Raw genomic sequence first — 26261 nt, forward strand, 5'->3', positions numbered from 1 at the left:
TTTATATTTATACTTGGTTATAATTAATTTATATTTATACTTGGTTATAATTAATTTATATTTATACTAACAACACCTACGAGATTGTTTGATTGGAGGGATTGGAAAAAAAAAATACTCCTAAACTCCTCTACGAAAATAATAAAATCTTTTATTGGAGGAACTAAGTTAATAAATAATAATCCAAATAATAAAAACCCCTTCTTGTTTTTTTTTACCTCTTTGGCTTGACTAATTCTTTCAATATAGACATAGAAGCATTTAACAAAGAATTCGTCCTTAAAGCAAGTATTCACGCCATAACAATTAGTGTATTATTCCCTCCGTCCTAATTTATTTGATACAATTGGGATATCGAGAGTCAAAGTTCTCAATTTTGACCGTAAAATTAGACATAAAATCTTTTAAGTTTTTTAAAATAAAATTTATATATTTAAAAACTACATAAAAAATACTATAAGTTACAATAAATAAATATTTAAAATATTTAAAAGACATAAAAAAATGTAGTAACAGAGAAACTCATTTGACTTTTGAATGAATTATATGACTTATTCGTCATATGACAATCCTTCATTGTTATTATTCACAGTAAGCGTGAAACAAAATTCCATATTAGTATTAGTTATCCCGTATTATATCAAGTATAAGTTAATACTGATACAAATTAAAACTGCATTAATTATATGAATAATGGAAATGACAACCAAACAAAAAAGATAATACCAAATTGTATTAGGATAATTTTGTTCGGTTAGTTAATTTTGGGGATGATATGGGAGAGGGAGAACGGAGTAGCTTTAAGAGTAAGCTACACGTACGGTTACTCGGCTTAAAATTAAAGTCAGCGTACATAATATGCAACTAACTACTCTTCTTCTCTATTTATATATACGATCATGTTTCCTCATTCCCATACGGCCATTGTCTTTTCCAACATTCCAATTTTAACTTTTAAGGAGAATATACCAGTGATCTTGCTCTTTGCTATATATCTCTGTTTCAAAACATGTCGATGTTTGCCTTTAAAAATAATACCGCACCATGTAAGTGAAATTTATTCTTTCTGCTCTTACGTTTGCTTGCTTTTGTTCCTCCTCTCTTTCTGTTGGTTCTAACTTCTAAGTTGAAAGTTTGTGTGGTTTCTCCATATCCTTGATGTTTGAGAACAAGAATAAGTTCTTAATTATATTGATAAACACTTACAGTATGATGTAAGTTCCCATTTGGCCATAGATTTTGCCTACAGGTTTTTCTAATTATTTTTTCACGCAACTTCAAAAATTCTTTTTCAAGTTTCAACCAAATCTATGTCCAAATGCTAGCCAAATTTCAGCAACTTTCGTCTTCAGCGGAGTAGAACATTCATGTGATTCCCCATGTTACTTATGGCGAATAATTGCTGGTATATTACTATATACACCAAACAAAAAGACCAGGATCAAATAACAAAAAAAGTTTTTCCAAATCCTAGTGTCTTCCTAAAAATTTGTCAAGAACAGTTAACTGCCATCACATTATATATATAGTCATAGGCAAATTCAGAATCTTCAGAATGAGAGTAATCTTATTATATGTATGTAATTTAAATGTTTTTGCTTATTTATACAAAAAACAATGGGTTGAACCCACAGAAATCGTCCTATATCCTCCTCTAATTATATATAGTAGTATGATTTCTCATAGTTGTCTTCTTCCTGTTTGTTTTATGTTTCGACTATGTCTTCTTCCTCTTTGTAGAGCAATTTCTTTGGTTACATAATTAATATAGTGATTGATTGTTTTCTCTCATGTTCTTTTGACAGCTTCAGGCCTCTTTAGCAGTAGCAACCTATTTGGTTCTACATCCGGAATTCAACAGAATGGGAATCCTTCTGTGCCATTTGGAGCAACATCATCAGCACTTGCTGCTTCTTTTGGAACCTCAACGCCTTCTTTCGGTGGTAAAAACTCGATTATTTCTTTTCTTTTTTGCACAGTGATTTTGGAATAGGTGATTGATTTCTCAACTTGAATATAAAGGACCAGATAGATAGATTATAAAAGTTTTAAAGCTTTGTGCAATCTTTCCTAGTCTAATTAGTTCCTTCTTAAAAATTTGTCAAGCATCAATCGTAACACTAATAGACTATTCATTCATCTTTTGTGGATTTAACTGCTATCACAATATATACATAGTCATAGGCGAATTTAGAATCTAAAGTCAGTGCTTTCGGAATGTAATCTTATTATACGTATCTAAATGTTTTTTGCATATGTATACATAGTTTGATCAAAAAAATTATGGGTTGAACCCCGTTCTATATCCGCCTCTAATTACATAGCATGATTGTCTTCATCCTGTATGTTTTATGCTTGGACTACTTTTTCTCCTGGTTGATTGTGATAGTTGTAGAACAACTTCCTTGGTTACATAATTAACATAGTGATCGACTGTTTTCTCTCTTTTGACAGCTTCAAGCCCGTCATTTAGCAGCATCAATCCTTTTGGTTCTACATCTGGAATTCAACAGATTAGGAGCTGTAATGGTAATCCTTCAGTCCCACAATGGTTTGGAAGTAGTGGAGCAACCTCATCCGCATCAGTACTTTCTCCCTTTGGAAGTTCAACGTCTTTTGGTGGTAAAAACATTAATATCACTCGATTATTTATGCATAATGATTTTGGAATAGGTATGATTTCTCTAAGAAAATCCCACAATCTGCTTATTGCTATGAAAATTTTCGCTTGCATAATCATATCCAAACCAAAAAGATTAGGTTCTGCAATTTTCTCAGAAAAAAAGTCACTTGTCACCATATCATCAACACGTTTTTTTTTTCCTCTTTGTGAAACTTTATGCAGTTAAATTGCGTCTCTAGCTTGATTACGGTGCATTATTATGTCTTAGGGCAGCCTGGTGCACAAAACATCAGGGTTCGGGGAAGAGCCGCATCCCAAAGGTGTGTGATGCTATATTGCTTGGACTCTCCAAAATGGTGCCGCACCCGTGTCGGATCCTCCAAAAATACACTACTTTTGCAGGATCCAACACGCATCCAACGACATTTTTGGAGAGTCCGAGCAACATAGGCGTGATGTAGGCACCCTGCCCTGATGCAAGCATTAGTGGTTGATTCCACACCTCGAACCCATGACCTATAGGTCACATGGAGACAACTTGACCGTTGCTCCAAGGCTCCCCTTTCATTATTATGTCTTATCAACTGAATTTTCGATAGAACACTCCCCCATCTCTGTCCAAATCTATACACTCAGAAGAAAGACCACTTAGGCTATTTTGGATGTTTTTGCATTCGAATGAACTAAAGGCACCCTTTGACTATGCTTTTCCATGGCTTATCTACTAGTAAATGATATTCTCTGTCGCCTATGGCGCAGGTGAGGATTGATACAGATGCTATACTTAATACTGCCGATTTCATGAAAGCAGAGTTACCATATCTTCTTTGACAGAGCTGTGAGGTGGTTTACGGAATTGGTTGAAAAAATAAATCTGCTCCTTGAGAAAAGTAGCTATGCAATGAAGTGGCGTAGAGCGTACTCTTTTTCCAAATGTTAGTAATAACTGCAATATCTCAGTATGGTGGGTAATGTTCTTGCTTTACTATTTCCGGAGAAGTTATTCAACCAATCTCATGCCTGATACTGATGCTTGTAGTTGTCTTTAGTGATTAGAGAAATCAATTCAGTCTGTTTCTGGAACTGCAGGAACCACATCCTTTAATGCAACAAACAATGCTACAGCTTTTCAAACACAAGGCAAATCTCTGGGCTCGTCGTCCACTTTACCAACATTTGGAAAGAAATATGAAGGTAATAGCGTGGCCTATAAACCTCTGCTGTGGTCCAGAGATGCCAGTCTTTCAGACTCCTCAATATTTGGTTCCTACTCCTTCGGCCAGCCTGCAGTATCCACGTCAGGTGAGCAAAGGTTTACATTATAAGTATTTCTCATGTACTAGAGCAGATTATTCAACATTTGGGGGGAGAATTTTGTTTTGATATAAGATAAGATACCATTCAATGTGCATTACTACATGCTCCATATAGGTCTGAAGTCTATGTTGAATTTTTATTAAATATTTATCGATTTCTTGATCAAATTTGGAATTCAGGTAAAATAGTTACTACGCCATTGCTCAAGAGCTCTGATTTTGGAAAGTCAACTTTCGGTATTAATAAGAAAGGAAGTAGAATGGCATCATACACTGCAACTAAAGAGAAAGAGAGCAAGGAAAAGATTCAATCCATCTGTGGCATGCAGACTTATGAAGATAAAAGCCACGAAGAGTTGAGGTTTGAGGACTATCAGTTAGGTGATAAAGGTACGCTTAACTTGTTCTCTTTATCTTTAAATAACAAGCAATTCTACCTTATTTTATAGGTATATATTTCATGTGTGAATTTGCAGGTCAGACATGTGCTTCTATATTTGATGTTTCAGGCACATCTAAATTTGGTGTCATTGACAAATCCAGGCCTTTCACATCACCGGTATTTAACCCATCAACTGTTGATCAACCTTTTCATTCTCATTGTCCAAATCCATTTGCCTTGAAAAGACCAGGGATTGACTCACTACCAAATGAGAATTCTAGCACAACTTTATCTACCCTACTATTTCCAAAGTCACAGCAGTCAACTGTTTCCCATATATTCCCCACCAAAACATCATTCTTAAACTCTACTGGCTCAGATGTTTCATCTCCATTGACCAATTCAAGCCCTTTTGCACCTTTAAAAGCGGCTTCCACTTCTTCCACTAGCTCCATCTTTTCTCCGTCAAGTAATCCATGGGCTTTATCAACGTCTTCTGCTCTATCGTCTCCACCGTCTACTAGTTCTCCATATTTGGTCTCACCTTCCCCAGCCCATCATTTTGATCAGAATCGCTCTTTCTCTCCTTTCAACTTGCCCACCTTACCTACTGTATCACCACCATCCCTTCTTCCAACTCCTGTCTCGACTACAGCACCAGCTCAATCATCCTGGCAGTTGCAGCCTACTTTACCAAGCCTTTTTAATGTTCCAAGCACACCATCCTCTTTGTTTCCCACATTCGTTCCACTTGCTCCTAGTCAAATTACTGTAAGTGATTCTCAACCTGTATGGAATTAGATATTATTTATATACCTGTGCCATTTGCTTTCTGTTGTAAATAAATTATATCCCACATTGTGGTGTCGGTGGAGAAAAGGAGAGGAAAAAAAAGTTTGGCCACTTCTGTTGTGGGTAGTGGAATAATTCTTTCTGGTGTTGTACGTTTAAGTTGATTTGCATCCACTGTTCTTTGTTCCTCTGCAGCCAGAAAAGACTCCTAATATTGAAGCAAAAATTTCACCGGCCATCTCTTCTCAGCCATTAACAGGTACTTACTTTTTCACATTGATAATATGTTGGATTAACAATCGATGTAAACTAATCCCCACCCTGGCTGCTGTTTCTTTCAGAAAATGGACAAGGAGTTGGTCATCCGGGTATCAATGTGCAACAGTGAGTAATCCAGCTTAGCTATCCTTCTGTTTTGTTCTCTTGTTAAAATGCCTACTTTTGGCTTTCAGAATTGCCTGTCATTATTTCTATTTCTGCTGCTTTAGTAAGTACTCTACAGTTGTTGTCTTAGCCGTTATTCATCTTCTTTTTCTCTTTTTCTTTTCCTTTGTGATCCTTGTATTACTTCTTGCTTGTGCACTAACTGATACCTTAACCTGTTTTCAGGTCTTACTCTCCAAGCATCACAGGATTGCAGCCATCACCAATTATGGTTCCTTCTGAAACACAACCCGCGGTCCAGGTATTCGTTGGACGCCCAGATTCGGCAACATCCGTGCAGTATGGAATATCAAGCTTACCTGTAAGTTTAATTAACCTACGGTTCTGGACGTCTTCATTGGTCTCAAAAAAAGCATCATACTTCTCAGTAGCAGTTATATGGTGTACTAGTATGCCTCTTTAAAATAACTTGTATGCCATTCATTCTATGCACATTCGCGATAAGATTCTTTTCATTTTAGTATGTTGCATTCATTATTTTTTCCTACCAAGGTAGAAGTACCTCCCTAAGTATGATCGGGCCTCTAGATTCTGGGCTTTGGCTTTTCATTTGTTTAATTGCATCAAATAGGTGTGAATAAATGATTTCCGGTATTTCTGCATGCACAAAATAAGTGTCCAAGTTCCAATCACACCCTAATAAGTATCAGCTTTATTATGTTTTTATAGCCATGATTTTTGAAGTCATATTGTCTGTTTAAGGTGAAAATAAATGTTGTAGGTTCTTATGAACAATTCTCTTTGGTTGCAATTACAGGTTTCTGACAAAACTGCTCCGGTCAGACGAAGATCCTCGTTGATAATACGACATTCATCTATAAGTCGGCATAGGTTGCCACCTCAAAAATACAATCCTACTAGTGATAAACCAAAGGTGAGAAGTAGTATTGTTTTTCTGGAAAGAAATCTAGAGTGCAATAATAGATGCTTGCGTTGGGAAAAAAGCAAAGAGATCATATGCAAAATGCAAGTTATTGGTATTCAATTATCAGCTCAAAGTAAAATATTGGAAAATCTAACAGGACTATTAATTTCTGTTTATGCAGGTTCCCTTTTTTATGGATAAAGAAAACGCTTCTGGCATAGTAAGCAACAAAGATGTGATCATTTCAAGGGAAAATCCAAGGGATTGGGTTCGTCCTACCACTAGAGAATTTCCTTTGGGGTCTGATTTATGTAGATTGTCTCAACTGAAGCATGCATCCGCGGATGGTAAGCTTTCTTTATTAATGTACTTTTGCATGCCTTCCTTTCACCTCTTTTATTAGATATAGGAGCTGATAAAATCCAAAACATTTTCACCACTAAAATCAAAATCTATTTTTCACCAAGAGGCTATTAGATTGAGACGTTTAGCTTTAATTTCGAAACTATTGGTTCAGCTGGAGATGCGTATATCAATTATCATAGTTAGGAAAACGAGACATCACATGTAATGTTAGTTGATCTACCATTTTATGGCTGCTCCATTAAGATTACCTCTTTCCACAAGTTCAAAACTCGGAACCTCTAATAGTTCAAGTTAGCATCAAATAACTTCAAAGATTAGATTTTGTTATCTATTTTTGAGTTTATCTAAGATATATAAAGAAGTTGACTTGCTATTAGAGTTGCAATGGGAGTAAACGTAATTTACATGGAAAAGCAAGAGAAAAAGGGAAAATCGTTTGTATACAAATTTCAAGCAAATATATATAGAGGCAGTAACACTATCTGTTCTCCATATGTAGCTATATTTATCTGCTTGAAGTCTGGAGCAGTTTCCCACCACGCCTGTGGACATCAATGCAATCTTAAAAGGGGGAAAGAGCTAGTGAATACACCTTCTAGTTTATAGTGTAATTGAATTGCTTATTACTTGATTAGTTCTTTCAAGTTTCTAAATTCCTTTTCTTTCTCTTTTTTTGTGAAAATGTAGGGATGGACGATGGAGTCAAGGTTAATGACAGTTGTGACAAGCCTAACATAGCACCTGAAGAGAAGATGCATTATGATAAATCTGGACATTGTGTCCAAGTTTCACTTGAAAGTGAGGATGTTGACGCCATAATGCCCAAGCTCCAACGCGCTGATTACTACACAGCTCCTCCAATGCAGGAATTGATATCAAAGGAGAAGGAAGATCCTGGTTTCTGTTGCCACGTGAAGGACTTTGTGGTAGGAAGACATGGCTATGGAAGCATCAAGTTCTTGGGAGAAACAGATGTCCGGAATCTTGATCTTGATTCTGCTGTCCATTTTAAGTGTCGTGAGGTAATCATCTATATGGACGAGAGCAAGAAACCTCCAGTTGGACAAGGCCTCAACAAGCCAGCTGAAATAACTCTCCTTAATGTCAAATGCATCAACAAATTGAACGGGAAGGAGTACACAGATGGACCAGTGGTCAATAAGTACAGAGATATGCTTGTTAAGAAAGCAGTGGAGCAAAGTGCAGAATTTGTTTCGTATGATCCAGTGGAAGGGCAGTGGAAATTTAGGGTGTCACACTTCTAGATTAGTTTACAGCTCTTGCTTTAGTACAGTGTTTTGGTTTTGGTAATATTCTACTAAGGTTTATCAGTTCAATTGTAACTGATATTATATTATACAATTTGCTCATTTTGTTCAATGGTTCTGATCATTTACTATTCCCAGTAATGTATATTTTACCATATTTGCAGTATAATTATGTTATAATCTCGTTTCTACTTCATTTATTTACTAATCGATAGATATCCATCTTATCAGCAGCTAAATGCTTGTTAAGAAACCTTACACAGTAAATTTTTATATCCTCTCAGCGCACGATAGCAGTGAAATTATCGTACGCCGTCGCCGGAAATGGCTCGAGGCCGGCAGAAAAAAGTAGTGAATAAGATAGAACTGTCGAATGTGAAGCTGGCCAAGGCAAATCGAAGAGTATACCAAGAAGATGAACTCGAAAAGACCACGGCGGAGATTGAGCAGAATGAAACCTCTCTTGCCGACCTAGTTTCAACTAAAGCCGTTGAGTTAGCGCGTGCGGTGGTTATGATTACTCCTCCAAACAGTAACAGCACAAGAGATGGGAAGCAGATCTCAGCTCCAAGGATGGTGGATATACAGAAATCGGCGGCACAGAAGGTGAATTTTGAAGAGAAGGCAGCTAACGCCTCCTCAAATCAACCAATTGAACATGGGGGAGCACAAAGGCAACTGGATCTGGTGCAAGCTAGTAATGAAGGGAAGTCCTGGGCAAACCTTTTCACGGGTAACACACTGGCTTCCAAAGGTATGAAACTACAATTTATTGCTCCTATAATCAAAGATGGCGTTAAAACAGTGCAATTGGATAAGGTTGAAGTGGAAAGGGAAACTGAGAAGTGGAAGTCAGCGATGATTTTGTATGTTGTGGGTGATTCACCTACGATTGGGGCTGTAGAGCGATTTATTGTAAGTCAGGGGAATTATGCTACTAAGTCGAAGATCTATTATCATAATGATGGTTATTTCGTCGAGAGATTTCAGAGTATTAATGGTAGAGATGCAGTAATGTTTTCTGGACCTTGTATGATCAACTATAAACCTGTGGCTAGGCACACCTTTGTTTGCTGATGATTGCACATCAAGAATTGAAAGAATTTCCTATGCTCGAGTGCTGGTTGAAATGGATATCACAAGACCTCTGCTAGAGATAGTTACAGTAATTGATACAAATGGGGAAGTGTTTGAACAGGAGGTTAGCTATGACTCGAAACCTCAGTATTGCTCCACTTGCTGTCAACTTGGTCATACATGCCAAATTAATCAACAGAAGCAAATCATCCCACCTAGAGTTGAAGTAAAAAAGACCAAACAAGTTTGGCAGAACAAGAATGGTAAAGAAGGTGGGAATCAAAAAGAAGCTGGAACCCAAAAATCAAATGGAGATGGGAATAAGAATAACAAGTGCGCACCTCATGAGACACATCAGCTGAAATAAGAGGCGGAGGAAAGGAAGAGGAGGGATGGGCGAAAGTCAAAGCTAATTCTGCTAGTAAGCACCCAGAGGGTGTAATACTTGAGGATACAAATACTGAAACTAATAATGGTTTTACACCATTGGCGGAACACACTCTTCAACAGATGATACAAGTAGCTTTGGCTGTGGTGGATAGGGGACAATCTAGTAAGAGTAGGGTGGTGAAAGAACGTGATCTCTCAGTTAGATCAAAATGATAATAGCTACATGGAATGTTAGGGGCTGAATAAGTTGTATAAGCAAAAGGAGTTGAGGAGATTAATAACGAAGGAAAGCTTGACAATTCTAGCTATTATTGAACATAGAGTTAAGAAACAAAACACTGCACAAATTATCAATAAAATTGTTTCAGGATGGAATTGGTATGACAATACTTGTCTTGATAGTAAAGGAAGAATTTGGCTGGTTTGGAATCCAAGGGGGGTTGATGTTACAGTCTTGCAGTCTTCTTTACAATATATTCATTGTTGTGTTAGAGATTCTGCTAAAAATATGAAGTTCGAATTTACTGCAGTTTATGGACTTCACACCGTAGATGATAGGAAAGGGTTGTGGGATGACTTGAAATCACTTGAAACTGGCATTCAAGATCCCTGGCTAGTTATGAGGGATTTTAATGCAGTACTCAAACAGGAAGATAGGAAAAATGGCAGCCAAATTCAAGATGGGGAACTAAGGGATTTTGAAAACTTCCTAAATAGCACGAGCTTAGCTGAAATGAAATCTGTGGGGAGGTATTATACATGGACCAATAATCATGTATATAGCAAGATCGATAGGGCACTTGTTAATCACGTGTGGTTGTCACTGTGGCCCCATCTAGAGGTTGCTGTGAGGGATCCATACTTCTCAGATCATGCCCTATTGTGTATTACTTTGACAGAACAATAGAATAAGTGCGCTGGGCCTTTTAAATTCCTAAACCACTTAGCAGATCATCATGGGTTCTTGCAAATTGTTGAGAGGACATGGAACACACCTGTACGAGGTAGCCCCATGGAGAGATTATGGTTAAAATTGAAGATGATGAAGCAACAAATGAAGATGTTGAATGCAACAAATTTCTCCAAAGTTGATGTGAGAGTGCAAATAGCTAGGCAACAACTAACTGAACTACATGAGCATATGAGAGACAGTTCACCAGCACATGAGTTGTACATCAAGGAAAAAGAGCTTAAGGAAAATCTAGAGAAATGGATATTGGTTGAAGAAAGCATATTGAGGCAGAAATCTAGAGTACATTGGTTAAAACTAGGAGACACAAATTCTACTTACTTTCATGCTAATATAAAAAATAGAATAACTCAGAATCAGATCAGAAGCCTAGTATCAGACAGGGGTGAGATGATACAGTCTGAAAAAGGTATTGAAGATGAAATTTTAGGTTTCTATAAGCAATTGTTGGGTGCTAATGCCACACAGATGCCCGCAATCCATCCTAGCATAATGGCAGAAGGCCCTATACTAAATAGAGAACAACAAATCCAACTTATTGAACCTGTTACAAAGGAGGAGATCTGTCAAGCTTTGAAGAGTATCTCTGACTTAAAGGCCCCAGGTTGTGATGAGTTCAATGCATGCTTCTTTAAAAAAGCTTGGCCCATCATTGGTGATGAAGTTTCCGATGCGATCCAACAGTTCTTTAGCTCAACAAAGATGTTCAAAGCTATCAATTGCACCACTGTCACATTGATACCAAAGGTACAACACCCCTCTTCAATTAAAGAATTCAGGCCTATTTCATGTTGTATTATGCTCTATAAGTTGATATCAAAAGTAATTACAAGGAGGCTACAAAAAGTAATGGACGCCTTGGTTGATACAAGCCAAGCAACTTTTGTTCCTGGGAGGGTGATAACTGATAACATCTTACTGAGTCATGAATTAGTAAAGGGGTATGGTAGAAAAGGAATCTCTCCTAGATGCGTGCTAAAAATTGATATGCAGAAAGCCTATGACTCAGTTGAGTGGGTTTTTCTAGAGCAAATTCTAGTTAGTCTAAATTTTTCGGATATTTTTGTAAAATGGATTATGGGGTGTGTTAGAACTGTTTCTTATTCTGTACTCGTTAATGGGAAGCCTACTAAACTTTTCGAGGCTAGGAAGGGATTGAGGCAAGGAGATCCCCTTTCTCCTTTCTTATTTGTCATGACAATAGAATATCTCAGTAAGCTACTCAAGCAATTAGGAAAACTGTATGATTTCAATTTCCATCCTAAATGTGCTAAAATGAATCTGATCCAGTTGGGGTTTGCAGATGATTTACTCTTATTTTTTAGAGGGGATGTTATGTCTGTTCACATGCTATCTGATAGGTTTCAAAGTTTTTCTAAGGTCTCTGGTTTGGTTGCAAACTTGAGCAAAAGCTCTGTTTACTATGGAGGTGTTACACATGAGGTCCAAAATGAAATCCATAATCTCTTGGGAATCAGCAAAGGGGAACTCCCTATTAGATTCTTAGGGATCCCTCTAAGCACCAAGAGAGTATCTGTTGTTCAATGCCAACCTCTTTTGGATAAAATGTTGGGAAGGATTAAATCCTGGACTACTAGATTCTTATCCTATGCTGGTAGATCCCAATTGATAAAGTCAGTGTTGTTCTCTATACAAGTCTTCTGGGCGCAGATTTTCATCTTACCTAAGAAAGTTGTTAAATTCATTGAAGCTACTTGTAGAAATTTCCTTTGGTCTAGTGGTACTGAGTTGTCAAAAAAAGCGTTGTTAGCTTGGGATAGGGTCTGTTATCCAAGGTCGGTAGGTGGTTTAAATATTCTAGACATTGCAGTTTAGAATAAAGCGGCAATTAGTAAACTGTTGTGGAATATTTATAGGAAAAAAGATAAACTTTGGGTGAAGTGGATTTATTGTTACTATGGGAGGAACATGAATATGTTTGAAGATGTCCCGAAGCAAGCATCTTGGATTGTTCAGAAGATTTTGAAAACCACAAAGTACTTTAATGAAGCAGGCTATATATTGAATGAGGTACAGAGCATGGAGAAGTTCTCTACAAAGCAATTTTACTTGAAGTTAAGAGGTACATTCCAGAAAGTAGCATGGAGGAAACTTGTGTGTAACAACCAAGGTCTACTAAAATGGATTTTCATATTGAGATTGACTGCACTTAGGAGATTATATACCAGAGATAGATTATTCAAGTGGGGTGTGACTCAAGATCAATTTTGTCCCTTATGTGAGCAAGATCATGAAAGCTTGGCCCATCTATTCTTTACTTGTGAGATCATTGCACAACTATGGAAGAAGCTGCTCAACTGGATAGGTGTCACTAGAAATCCAATGGCCTGGGAAGATGAACAACAGTGGGCGATATAATATGCTAGTGGGAGAACTCCAAGAGCTGAGGTATACAGAATGCTATTAGCGGCTGCTGTTTACCATGTGTGGATGGAAATAAATTATAGAGTATTTCAAGGCAAACAACAGAGTACAGAGGTACTGGCTAGACTGATAGTTCAGGAAATCCACTTTAGAGGTTCAATGAAGGTGAAGATTGCAAAGTGGTTGGAGAACTTAAATTACTACCTAGCCTAATTACTTTTGTTATTGAGATGATCTTTTTGCTATTTTAGTTTCTAAGCTTAGATTGAAGGTTGGGACTTGATGTCTAATATTCAGTGTTTGTATTTTGTACATAACTCCAATTTTGGTAATAAAAATCTAACTAATTACCAAAAAAAAAATAATGTGCCCAAATGTTATAAGGCGATCATGTTGAACTAGCAACATCATAATTACCTTGATGTTTTCTTGAAGCCTTTCGAACCATTTGATTTATTTTCGGAAAAACAATTATTTGTTTTTCACAGTGTTTGATTGAGCACAATATAAAAAAGAACTAACTTTTGAAACATATGGCCCTAAAACAATTCATGAAATTTATGTTGCTATATAATTATGACATTACGAATAAAATTGAAAGTTTATACTATATAGTTATTTATTTTGAATATAAAAAAAGGTGTTTTTCTTTTTTTGCTATTTTTTGGCAGTACCTCGACATAATATGAGCATAAAAGTTCAAGAATAAATTCAACTACTTGTTTAGGAGTTTTTAACTTCGCAAAAGAGTAGACTTTTTTGTTCTCCCAAATTTATAAAAAACGTAATATTTTCTTATCAAACAAACTATCCGAAGAGTTTTTTTTTTCATCTTCTTCAAGAATATGACAAACTATTCTTAGAGGTGCTTCCTAAAAAAAAAAACCCTCCCTCTAATAGTGGTTGGGTGAAAAAAAAAATGATTTTTTAAAACAAAGATAAAATAAAGTTTTCAATAACTTTCTGTAAACAAAGGGAGCAAATAGGTTTACATATTTTGCAATAAAAATGACTAGGGGTTTCTTCTTCTTCTTTTTTTTTTTCTAAAAATAAAAACCTTGAAATAAAAAAGAGAGTATAATCTGACAAACCAAAGAAAAGAAAAAAGCGGGAAAAGAGAAAAGGAAAAAACCGAGAAGAGAAAAAAGAAGAAGAAAGAACCGGAAAGTTAAACCGGCAACAGCGTGAACCGAGTTAGCTTTAACAATAAGCTAAACAAGCTTACTGGGCTGCGTACAGAATATGCAACCTCTCAACTTCTGTCTTCTCAATATGTGTATATATACGACCAATGTTTCTTCATTCCCATACATACATTCCACTAGTGAAAGAATATACCAAGATCATACATAATGTCGTTGTTTTCCGCCCCATGTAAGTAAAATTCTTCTTTTTAATTTGTCCTCCTCTTAATGTCATTCATTCTTGATAACGAGACTTGCAATGTTCTTTTTCGTGTAATTACTGTCGTGGTTCTTGCTTGTTTGGTTGTAATTTGAAAGTTTGTGCGATTAATTTCTCTTCGCACCCAACGTCCAATGCATGGGGTTCGTCCAACAATTGTCTATGCTATTTTTCTGTAATTAGCCTTGTAAGTTTATGTTAAAAGAGATGACTATGAAACTATAAACTCTGAAAATTGCTTAACAAACCATTGACTCTTCAAAAGTTACTCTTCATTAATCACAAATTAGAATTTGAATTTCTACTAAGAACGACATGATAATAGTCGATTCTGATAGACCTTTCAATCTTTAGGTATTAACTTTTGCTAGGTCTTCATTATTCAATCATCCTTATTTCTCTTTGAATCTTATTTTTCTTGATGAGCGAAGGTCTATCGGAAACAACCTCTCTACCCAGGGCGAAGCTATGTTGGCCCAATGGTGGTCAACTTAACACCCTTCGGCGAAGAATTATACTATGTATATTGTAAAATATTATTTGTTATTGATTAAAAAATAGACTTTGAACTATGGGCGGATCAACCATGTAAAACATGGTTCACTTGAACCGGTGGTCCTCGGGTTAAAGTATAGATATGATGTATATAATTTGGCGAAAATAAATATATATACTTGATGGAACCTATGTTCAAAAGAGACCAAGTGGTGCACTGGTTTTGGTCTCTTATTTCCAAAGCCAAAGGTAAGGGGATCAAATCCCCTACCAACCTTTTTGTTTATTTTTTTTGTTTAAAAAGTAATAATGCACCCATCCTCCGGAAATCCTAAATCCGCCTCTGCTTTGAACATCGTTGCATAACCTACGGGCAAAAGGTGTTAAAAATTCGAACACCCTAATAGCATTTCTTGGCTTAGCCACTGACTCTACTCCTCGGGGTAGGAGTAAGGTCTGCGTACCTCCCGATATTCCACTTATGGGATTTTGCTGGGTCGTTGTTGTTCTTCTCTTGCTCGTGAGGTACATAACTTGTTAATATAATAGTTAAGTGTTACCGAGTGAACTACCTATAAGGAGCTGATTCACACATTACTCTTTTAGTTGTGACTGTGTTTGTCAAAATTTTAAATTGTTGAAAGCAAACAATTCTAGAGTTGCATTATGAAATTGTTAGTTATTTCTATAAGACTAATAGTCATTAATTAATTTATCTGAAAAATTGTTCTCTCACAAAAGAAAAGAATGTTCTTTGAAGAGAAAGTTTGAAATTATAGTATTAAAAGATGTTTCATGATTTATTTACTTCTTATATATATATATATATATATATATAATTTCCTCTCCTAAAGAATGTTTTTTTCACTTTTGATATTAGCTTTTTAGGATGTTGTAGATAATTTGTGAATTAAGATATCTTATTCACTTTTTGTATTATTCATACTTTTGTTATAATTTATGTTAAAATTTTCAATAATTTATTTTATTTTGATGTTTTATGATTTATGTATTTTTGTAATTTTTCCTATTTCACACTATTTTGAAAAATTAGTAAAATTTAAGGATATGTGAGGCTTAAGCCCCATGGCTCGGGACTTACCCCTGGCCTCGTCTTAAGTAAAATGCCTCACCTCACGAATGAGTTCTTTCTACACTAACATTACTTGCTTTTATCCTCCTCTGTCTTTGGGTATTCTCTGTTTTACATGCATCCTTCAAAATTTAAAAAGAGAATGTTGTTTTTTAAAATTCTTTTTTGGGTTTAGATTTATGTGTGGGTCTTAATGCAGTAGAGGAGCCATATACAACAAAATGGATTCAATCTTATATTGCGTAAATAGGATAAAAGTAAAAAATTTCAGTACATATATATAAAATTTTGAATCCCCTTTAACATAAGAAAAATACAGGATCAAATCCCCGGAGTGATGTTTTTGAACATTTTTGAATCTCCTTGATAGCACCTTTAAGTTTCAGAAATTTGTGTTTTCAAGCGAGCTGAATATTCATGCTATCCAAATTTAATTTATAGAAAGAATCTTGGTATTACTCTCTAAGCTAACAAAATAGGAAAGAGGGAGAGAGTGCGAGGATACTGGATGAATATTCTTTGTCAAACTCACAATGCATAAAAGCTTCTCATGATTGTACAATTGTTGGACGTTTAATGTTATGCCAAAAATTTACAAGTAATCATCACATTAATGATAGATGTCTAACCTATATTGTGTGGATTTAAATTCTGCTTCAGCATGCATGCATGTAATTTGTAAATCACAATATGTACCTAGCATGCTTTCTTCTGTTTTGCATAGTTTTCTTCTTCTGTATGTTTCGTGCTTCGACTACTTTTTCAGCTGGTTGATTACATTATATTCTCTCCAGAACAAATTGATTATATAACTATAGTGACTGATAGTTCTCTCTCTCTCTCTCTCTCATACTTTTCTTCTCACAGCTTCAAGTCCGTCATTTAGTAGTAGCAATCTGTTTGAAAATAGAGCATTTGGAGCAACCTCATCAGCAGTATTTGCTCAACCTATTGGAAGTTCAGTGTCTTTTGGCGGTAAAAACGAGTATAGCTTGATTATTTCTTTTCCTTTTAGCATACTGATTTTGGGATAGGCAATTGACTTTCCTGAAGAAACCGCAGAATATATTCATTTATTGTTAATTAGAAAATTTTTAGATTGCATGATCACATCCATACCACAAATATTATGTTTTGATTTTGTCTTAGAAATATCATTTGTCCGCCTTATCATCAGTATGTTCTTTTGTTCACCTTTTACAGTATTAATTGTACCAATCTCGTGCTTGATTTTGGTCCAACATTATGTCTTATCAACTTAACTTTCCATAGAACCCTCCCCCTTCTCCAAAAAAAATAGAGATGGGGCTATTGCATTTTGCATTCGAGAACTAGAGGCACTCTTCGAATATGTTTTTCCTTTCATCTTTCAATTATTTAAAGCATAGCATTCTCTGTTTCCTATGGCCCAGTAAGAAACGGTATAGATGCTATTCTTAATACTGGCAATTTCATGAAAGCAAAGATACCATATTTTCCTTTCTAGAACAGCAGTGAGGTGGTTATAGAATTGGTTGAAAAAATAAATCTGCTCCTTGGCAAAGTAGCTATGCAAGGCGTTGAGCTGTATTCTTTTACAAATGTTAGTAATAACTGCAATATCTCAGTGGGATTTCTTATGGTGGGTAATGCTCTTGCTTACTATTTTGGGAGAAGTTATTCAACCAATCTCGTGCCTGCTACTGATGCTTGTAGTTGTCTTTAGTGATTAGAAAATCAATTCGGTCTGCTTTTGGAACTGCAGGAACCACAGCCTCTAGTGCAACAAATAGTGCTACAGCTTTTCAAACACAAGACAAATCTCTGGGCTCGTCGTCCACTTTACCAACATTTGGAAAGAAATATGAAGGTAATGGTGTGTCCAATGAATCTTTGTTGTGGTCCAGGGATGCCAGTGTTTCAGCTCCGGCATTTGGTGTTACAAGCAACTCACACTTTGGCATGTCAAGCACTCCCACATTTGGTTCCTGCTCCTTTGACAAGCCAGCAGTATCCACGTCAGGTGAGCAACTGTTTACATTATAGTCCATTTTTCTCACGTACTAGAGTTGATAATTCAACATTCTGAGGGAGAATTTGTTATTTTATCTGGATTATGTGATTGATTTAAGAGAATATACCATTAGGTCAGACATATGGTTCTTCATTTGGTGTTTCAGGCATATCTGGATTTGGTGGCCTCCTCGTACCAAGGCCTTTTAACGAATCAACAGTCGAGCACTTTGGTACGTCAAGCACTCCAAGATTTGGTTCCTACTCCTTTGGCCAGCCAGCAGTATCCATGTCAGGTGAGCAATGGTTTACTTTATACTCCATTTTTCTCATGTACTAGAGCAGGGTTTTCAACATTTCGAGGGAGATTCTTCTTCTGTAAACTGGATGATGTTGATTGATATAAGAGAATATACCGTTCAATGTGCATTACTATATGCTATATATTGATCTGAAGCACATGGTGAGTTTTTTTTTATAATTAAATATTTTTTATTTCGTAGCTTTAGTTTTTTTTGGATATGTTAAGTGTTCAATCTTGATCAAATTTGCAAACTAGAAAATTAATGTAGTACAACACCATTTCTCTAAAGCTCTGGTTTTGTAAAGCCAGCATTTTCTATTAATCAGAAAGAGGAAGAGAGTGCAAGGATACTGGATCTGATGAATATTCTATGTCAAACTCAAAATAAACAAAAGTTTCTGATGCTTTGTGCAATTGTTGGACGTTTATTGTTATGCAAAAAATTGACAAGTGAATATCAACATTAATAATCGGTGTCTTACCCATCTTGTGTGGATTTAAATTCTACTTTAGCATAGCAGGTAATACTCACATTGAGTACCTAGCATGCTTTCTCTGTTTCTCATAGTTATCTTCTTCTGTATGTTTTTGCTTCTGAACACTTTTACTCCTGGTTGATTACATTTTCTCTAGAACTACATAATTGCAGTGATCTCTCTCTCTCTCTCTCTCTCTCTCTCTCTCATACTCTTGTTCTCGCAGCTTCAAATCCGTTATTTAGCAGCAGCAATATGTTTGGTTCTACACCCGAAATTGGACAGACTAGACCACTGTTTGGAGATAGAGCATTTGGAGAAACCTCATCAGCATCATCCGTATTTGCTCAACCTATTGGAAGTGCAGTGTCTTTCAATGGTAAGAACTTGAATATAACTTGATTATTTTTTTCCTTTAAGCATACCGATTTTGGATAGGCAATTAATTTTCCCTAAGAAGCCCCAGGATGGCAGAATATATCTGTTTATTGTTACTTAGAAGAGTTTCAGCTTGCATGGTCACATCCATACCAAAAGATCAGGCTTTTGAAGTTCTCAGAAAATTTTTCACCTTATCATCATCTTGTTCTTTTGTTCACCTTTTACAGTATTAATTGCATCAGCTTCTTGCTTGATTTTGGTCCATCATTATGTCTTTATCAACTAAATTTTTAATAGAACTCTCCCCCATCTCTGTCTAAATACAAAAGTAAAAGACCACTTCTTTGAATATGTTTTTCCTTTTATTTGTCAAATCTTAAAGCATAGCATTCACTGTTGCCTGTGGCCAAGGAAGGGAAACGCTTAGATGCTATTCTTTAATACTGACAATTTCATGAAAGCAAAGATACCATACTTTCCTTTCTAGAATAGTTCTAAGGTGGCTATGGAATTGTTCCAAATACAAAATCTTCTCGTGAAAGTAGCTATGCAATGAATTGGCATAGAGCTGTACTCTTTTCCAAATGTTTGTAATAACTGCAATATCTCAGTATGGTGGGTAATGTTCTTGCTTACTATTTCAGGAGAAGTTATTCAACCAATCTTGTGCCTGCTACTGATGCTTGTAGTTGTCTTTAGTGTATTAGAAAATCAATTCAGTCTGCTTCTGGAACTGCAGGAACCACAACATTTAATGCAGCAAACAATGCTACAGCTTTTCAAACGCAAGACAGATCTCTTGGCTCGTCCACTTTATCAACATTTGGAAAGAAATATGAAGGTAATGGTGTGGCCAATAAACCTCTGTTGTGGTCCAGGGATGCCAGTGTTTCAGCTCCTGCATTTGGTGTTGCAAGCAACTCACACTTTGGCATGTCAAGCACTTCCGCATTTGGCTCCTACTCCTTCGTCCAGCCAGCAGTATCCACATCAGGTGACAAAGCTTTACATTATAGTCCCTTTTTCCCATGTACTAGAGCAGGTTATTCAACATTCTTGGGGGGGGGGGTTGTTGTGTCCTGTAAATGTAGATAATGTGGTTCTTCATTTGGTGTTTCAGGCATATCTGGATTTGGTGGCCTCGTCATACCAAGGCCTTTTGACCAGCCAGCAGCATTTGTCTCAGGTAAGCAACCATTTACTTCATAGTCCATTTTTCTCATACCGATTATTCAACATTCTAAGGGAGAATCTTTTTCTATGTGATTGATATAGGAGAATACACCATTAAGTGTGCATTACTACATGCTCCATATTGTTCAGTAGTCCATGTTGAGTTTTTATTAAATATTATTTATTTCTTACTTTATCTTTTTGGATATGTTAAGTGCTCAATCTTGATCAAATTTGCAAACCAGGTAAAGAAAGTACAGCACCATTGCTCAAGAGCTTTAGTTTTGGAAAGGCAGCATTTGGTTTCAATCAGAAAGGAAGTAGAATAGCATCATACATCGCAACTCCAGAGAAAGATAGCACAAGACCAGGTGAAACAATTCAGTCCATTTGTGGCATGCACACTTATAAAGATAAAAGCCAGGAGGAGTTGCGGTTTGAGGACTATCAGTTAGGTGATAAAGCTATGCTAAACTTGTTTTCTATATCTTTAGATAGCAAGGAAATCTACCTTGCAATTTATTATATTATCTATATTTTATGGGTGAAATTTGCTGGTCAAACATATCATTCTTCATTTGGTGTTTCAGGCACATCTGGATTTGGTGTCATTGACAACTCAAGGACTTTTCAATCACCAGTATTTAACCAATCAACTTTTGATCATCCAAATCCATTTGCCGTGGAAAGAGAACCTTCTTGTGGCCGTTGTCCAAATCCATTTGCCGTGAAAAGAGAACCTTCTTATTGTCATCCTCCAAATCCATTTGTCGTGAAAAGAGAACCTTTTGATTTTCATCCTCCAAATCCATTTGGCGTGAAAAGAGAACCTTCTTATTGTCATTGTCCAAATCCATTTGTCGTGGAAAGAGAACCTTTTGATTTTCATCCTCCCAATCCATTTGCTGTGAAAAGAGAACCTTCTTATTGTCATTGTTCAAATCCATTTGCCATGGAAAGAGAAACTTTTGATTTTCATCCTCCAAATCCATTTGCCGTGAAAAGAGAACCTTCTTATTGTCACTGTCCAAACCAATTTGCCATGAAAAGAGAACCTTCTTATTGTCACTGTCCTAATCCATTTGTCATGAAAAGAGCAGAGTTTGATTCTCTATCAAAAGAGAAGTCTATCACCACTCCAACTGGCACTGGAACTAGAGTGGCATCTTATGCTGCAACTAGAGAAGTGGAAGGACAATATTTAAACTTTTTGTCAATCTCTGCTATGCCAATGTATTCTAATAAAAGCCACGAGGAGTTGAGGTTAGATGACTATGAATCTGCAAACAAAGGTAACACTTAACTTTGGTTTTCATTAATGTCTCTTTCCTTCTTGAGTTTTCATTTGTTTTCCCATGGATCTTCAATGAAAAGTAAAGTTGTCCTTCTCAAAAAAATGAAAAGTAAAGTTGTCTATTTGACTAAGTGAAATATCTGCTGCTGGTATTACAGGGGCTGCATCAATTTCACAAAGTAAACCATTGGAGTCTTCATCAGGATCTACTGCCTCAAATGTATCTTTTTCTCCATGGATCCATTTAAGTCCATTTGCTGCACCTTTGAAACCAGATTCTAGCTCTCCGATTACCTCTGCCCTTTCTTCCGCTCCTATTTTAACTACAGGAGCAGCTCCACAATCCACATTATGCTCGAACTGCCTAAACAAGTTTCAATCTTCCTGCCAGCTGCAGCCTACTTCCCCAAGACTTTGTGATGTATCTATTGGGTTGGAGAACTTGACTACATCCTCTCAGCTTTCCACAGGCTATCCACTTGGTCCAAGTCAAAAAGTATGTTGGATATGCAATTGTATATCTGTGCCATTGGATCTCATTCAAAAAGTGATTCTTAACCTATATGCAATTGGATCTCATTTGTATACCTGTGCCATTTGCGTTCTGTCATAAATAATGTATATCCCCACCCTGTGGTCTATAATATTGGTGGAGAAAGGAAAACTAACAAAAAAAAGTTTGGAGCACTTCTATTATGGTATGTGAAACAATTCTTTCTGGTGTTGTACATTTAAGTTGTTACTACTCTCGCAGCCTCTGTTCGTTGGTCCTCTGCACCCAGGAATGACTCCAAATGTTGGAGAAACACTTCCTACAGCCATCTCTTCTCATCCAGCAACAGGTATTAAGTGCAATATGTATCGCTCTTTTTCAAGTTGATATTTTGTTGGATATTTCAAGGATAAAGCAGTAGAGCTACCATTAAAGCAAAGAGAGAGAAGAAAAAGATAGAGCTGACTAGCAAGAAAGTAGTTAATCTCTTCTGTAGTCATCAGTGCATTCTAATAAGGGGAAAGAGAGAATATATTTTCTGTTTTAACACTTTTATAGTTTGCATTTTGTTTAATTGCATATTATTTGATTAGCTCTTTCAAACTTCTTAATTCCTTTTTCTGTTAACTTAAAGAAAACGTAGGGATGCATGATGGAGTCAAAGTTAATGACAGTTGTGGCAAGCCCAACTTAGCGCCTGAAGAGATGCATTATGATAATTCTAGAAAGCTGAAACCTTGTTTTCAAGTTTCAGTTGAAAGTGCTGCTGAAGAAGCCATGGATAGCAAGCATGATGATAAGGATGTTGATGCCATAATGCCCAAGCTCCAACGTTCTGATTACTACACAGTTCCTCCTATCCAGGAATTAATATCAAAGGAGAAGGAAGAACCTGGTTTCTGTAGCCACGTGACGGACTTTGTGGTAGGAAGACATGGCTATGGAAGCATCAAGTTCTTGGGAGAAACAGATGTCCGGAAGCTTGATCTTGATTCTGCTGTCCATTTTAACTGTCGTGAGGTGATCATCTATATGGACGAGAGCAAGAAACCTCCAGTTGGACAAGGCCTCAACAAGTCAGCTGAGATAACTCTCCTTAATGTCAGATGCATCAACAAATCGAACGGGAAGGAGTACACAGATGGACCAATGATTAACAAGTACAGAGATATGCTTATTAAGAAAGCAGGAGTGCATGGTGCAGAATTTGTTTCTTATGATCCAGTAAAAGGGGAGTGGGCATTTGAAGTGTCACACTTTTAGAATGATATTGAGATCTCTCTAGTTACTTGCACTAAACATTGGGATTTCAAAAAAGCTGAAACTTTCTTGATTGATGCTGTGACATTATCAAACTTAATATAGTTATAGTTGAATTGGATTTGACTCTGATATATGAGGTGAAGCATTCATTGCTGCAAGTGTACTCAATCAACAGATTTGGTTTTGGTTTTGGCTATCTTCTAACATGAAAGTTCCAGTAAACTGTAAGGTGTCCTGTAATGAGTTTTTCATACATTTTACTCGCTTTGTTTGTATGAATCTGTTCAATCATTAATGCTAATGCAGTTATATATTATGAAAAAGTCCAGTTAAAAGGAAATTTCCAATCTAGTCCTGTCCGAACTAAAATTTTTGGGAGAAGGAAAAACATTAATGGTGACAGTGATTAAGCATCCACCCTTGGCTCCACTGGGGAGATTTCTTCATCCAACTGAAACACTCAATTGTGCAATTATTTCGTCAGTCTGATTAAGATGCTTAATATTACTGCTTGGAGCCAATGTTTTAAAAGGCGTTTTCGGGGTGAGCCTGGGACAAGCCTTGAGGAGGGGCATGGCGAAGTAAAAACACACAGGGGGCAATCCGTGGAGGTGAAAGTATTATGAGGCATAAGCCTCATTGTTATGGGTGTACTGTCATGGCCCGCCATATCATTATGCCACGTAGGTACCATTTGACATATATTTTTGCCATACGAAAAGATTACATATTAAATAGTCTAGCACATGTGGTAAGGTTTCTAGAAAATATGGAGATTTCTCATGGAAGACCTTAGAACCCTATGGAATAGCTAGGAAAATCCTTAGAAGATTCAAGCTATGTTGTGTAACAATTTTTATTTACTCACTAGCCTTAGGAGACTGGTATATAAATAGGAATATTCATTTGTAACTTACCAAGCAAAACAATCAAGTTCTCTCTAATATTAAAGCTTCCTTTGACAATTCTTATGTATTCTAACATTCTCTTAGCGATCTCGAGTGTAGTAAGGCTGAGTTGACATAGCAAGAATGTGAGCAAGTTGTACAAGATCGTGAGCGAGTTGTCAAGTGCCACACGTACACTTAGTTAACACTAAGGAGGTGACAACACGCTTAGGCGTTGGGCAAGTTTTTGCTTGGGGAGTAAGCCCAGAAAATCTTTCCAAATTAGAATGAAAATTGCTAAACAAGTCCCTAATTTAATACCAAAAATTGCAAAAATCAACTTGTTATTGCATTCTAAAAAGTTTAAAAACTTAAAAGTTAAAATATATTTTATTCTTAACCCTAATTTTATTCTCTCTTTTTTTTTTGAGGAATCTTTCTCTTTGTTTTATTTTGGGTAATGGAAAAAATAATCAATTTGCAAACTATACAAAGCAAAAGCGCGTCATCCTTCCTGATTTGTTATGGTTCAGCGCTTCCTGTTATATCTTTCTTCTTTCCTATTATTTCTTTTCAAGTTATTTTGCTTTTTAATATCAAGTTAGTTTATAAATTTCTACTCAATTTTTTTCTAAAGTCTGATGAGTTTTTTTGGCGAAGAGTTTTGATTAGTTTTTAACTTAATTGCTGATTTAAATTTTTATTTTAATATGAAGTGATTATATACACATTCCGCTTATTTTATTTTTTTGAAACTTCTATAATATTTATGTATTTTAGCCTTATCTTAATATTTATTTTTTATTATATTAATTTATAGAATTTCAGAAAATTGAAAATTGATGGGGCTTATGCGCAGCGCCTCGAGGTTTACGCTTTGCCCCGTATAAGGTAAAATGTCCCGTATAAGGTAAAATGTCTCGTCTTGCACCCTCACCTTTTAAAACACTGGATGATAAAAAGTGCACACTCTCTGAAGTTTGTCTATCAGAGAAATGGCCAAAGTGCAGCTGCACAAGGAAATGTACGGTCCGCACCATTATCTGCGGCCGCACTTAAAATTTTGCGGACCACAGATCTGCAAAAGGAAAATGTTCTTCACGTAAAAGAGTGAGGACCACACATGAAATTGTGCGGCCGCACTCGTCTCTTGAACCTTAGGCCATCGCGATAAGTATAAATAGTGCTCTTCATTATACAGTTAAAACTTTACGAACTCTGAAAAATTAACACAAAGGCAAGCACAATGCACTCATCTGATTCATGCATCTCACACTAATTTCATCATCTTTGATTCTTCCTTAGCATCACTACATTATTGGTATGTTCAATTCATCTTTAACATTTTTTAATTTTTTTAATTTTGTTCATAATTAGTTTAGTTCTTTTTAGACCTAATGTCAAAATTCATCATCATGTGAGCTTAAAATTGTGTGGGTAACTTCCTATTTGCTATTTGGGGAATGAGTAAACTATTGATCATGATTACTTGCTACTACCATGTCAAATTTGTGTGCAAAATTAGAAACCCTAAGTTTACTGCCGATTGATTTTGAATTGTGCGGCCGCACAAGAAATTGTGCGGTCCACAGATCATTAGTTTAGGGCACTTGGTATAGCCTGATTGTGCGGTCCGCAGAAATTGAACTGCGACCGCAGAAAAGTTTGTGCGGCCGCAGATCGAGCATTTCTCTACCTTCAGAGAGTTGTAAGTTCTGAGTAGAAATTGTGCGGTCCGCATTTTAATTGTACGGTCGCACTAAAAATTATGCGGACCGCAGAATCACCACTGCGGCTACACTTCAAAATTATGCGGTCCACACAAACCCATTTGCTGCCGCACTCAAAAATGTGTGGACCGCACTTTCCCATCCTGCATACTGTTTTGTCTGTAACTGTCTGATACTATGGACTTGAACTCTAACTGATTCCTATTGCTATGTATTGCAGACAATGGTTAGATCTCGGGGACGAGATGATACATCCAAGGGGAGGGGTGAACCCTCCCGAGGCCGAGGCAGGGGTACCATACCACTCTTCGTACAAAGGGTCATAGCAAAGAAGACAACAGTCAGGAGAGCTCCGGAGCTTGCCGAGTCCAGTTCATGTGTCCCGTCTGGGGACGCAT

General features: G+C 36.5%; 3 protein-coding genes across 9 annotated transcripts; all 3 read left to right on the top strand.

The window, feature by feature from the left end:
- Positions 1-906: 906 nt before the first annotated feature.
- Positions 907-8168, top strand: LOC104215432 (nuclear pore complex protein NUP98A-like). 4 transcript variants are annotated; one of them, XM_009765241.2, is made up of 12 exons: positions 907-1046; positions 1806-1943; positions 2455-2622; positions 3713-3925; positions 4120-4329; positions 4416-5092; positions 5309-5372; positions 5455-5497; positions 5723-5858; positions 6315-6431; positions 6604-6769; positions 7476-8168. In XM_009765241.2, the coding sequence occupies exons 1-12, from the start codon at positions 1010-1012 to the stop codon at positions 8051-8053; spliced, it is 2547 nt and encodes an 848-aa protein (XP_009763543.1). In that variant the 5' UTR covers positions 907-1009; the 3' UTR covers positions 8054-8168. The 4 variants fall into 4 exon arrangements, with proteins under 4 accessions (XP_009763543.1, XP_009763544.1, XP_009763546.1 ...); XM_009765242.2 differs by having other exon boundaries at positions 4449-5092; XM_009765244.1 differs by lacking the exons at positions 907-1046; positions 1806-1943 and adding an exon at positions 3383-3591 and having other exon boundaries at positions 2535-2622.
- A 100-nt stretch (positions 8169-8268) lies between these two features.
- Positions 8269-23468, top strand: LOC104215433 (nuclear pore complex protein NUP98A-like). 4 transcript variants are annotated; one of them, XM_070162987.1, is made up of 12 exons: positions 8269-11240; positions 16738-16855; positions 17615-17872; positions 18030-18158; positions 18869-19021; positions 19763-20017; positions 20144-20209; positions 20442-20651; positions 20787-21488; positions 21649-21986; positions 22245-22332; positions 22618-23468. In XM_070162987.1, exons 1-12 carry the CDS (start codon positions 10536-10538, stop codon positions 23244-23246), a joined length of 3651 nt encoding a protein of 1216 aa, XP_070019088.1. In that variant the 5' UTR covers positions 8269-10535; the 3' UTR covers positions 23247-23468. The 4 variants fall into 4 exon arrangements, with proteins under 4 accessions (XP_070019088.1, XP_070019089.1, XP_070019090.1 ...); XM_070162988.1 differs by having other exon boundaries at positions 22732-23468; XM_070162989.1 differs by having other exon boundaries at positions 22738-23468.
- Positions 9186-10430, top strand: LOC138881237 (uncharacterized). Its single transcript, XM_070161447.1, has 3 exons — positions 9186-9405; positions 9492-9667; positions 9759-10430. The coding sequence occupies exons 1-3, from the start codon at positions 9186-9188 to the stop codon at positions 10428-10430; spliced, it is 1068 nt and encodes a 355-aa protein (XP_070017548.1).
- Positions 23469-26261: the final 2793 nt, after the last annotated feature.

The sequence above is a fragment of the Nicotiana sylvestris genome, chromosome 11 (genome assembly GCF_000393655.2).
Source record: "Nicotiana sylvestris chromosome 11, ASM39365v2, whole genome shotgun sequence".
Classification (NCBI taxonomy): Eukaryota; Viridiplantae; Streptophyta; class Magnoliopsida; order Solanales; family Solanaceae; genus Nicotiana; species Nicotiana sylvestris.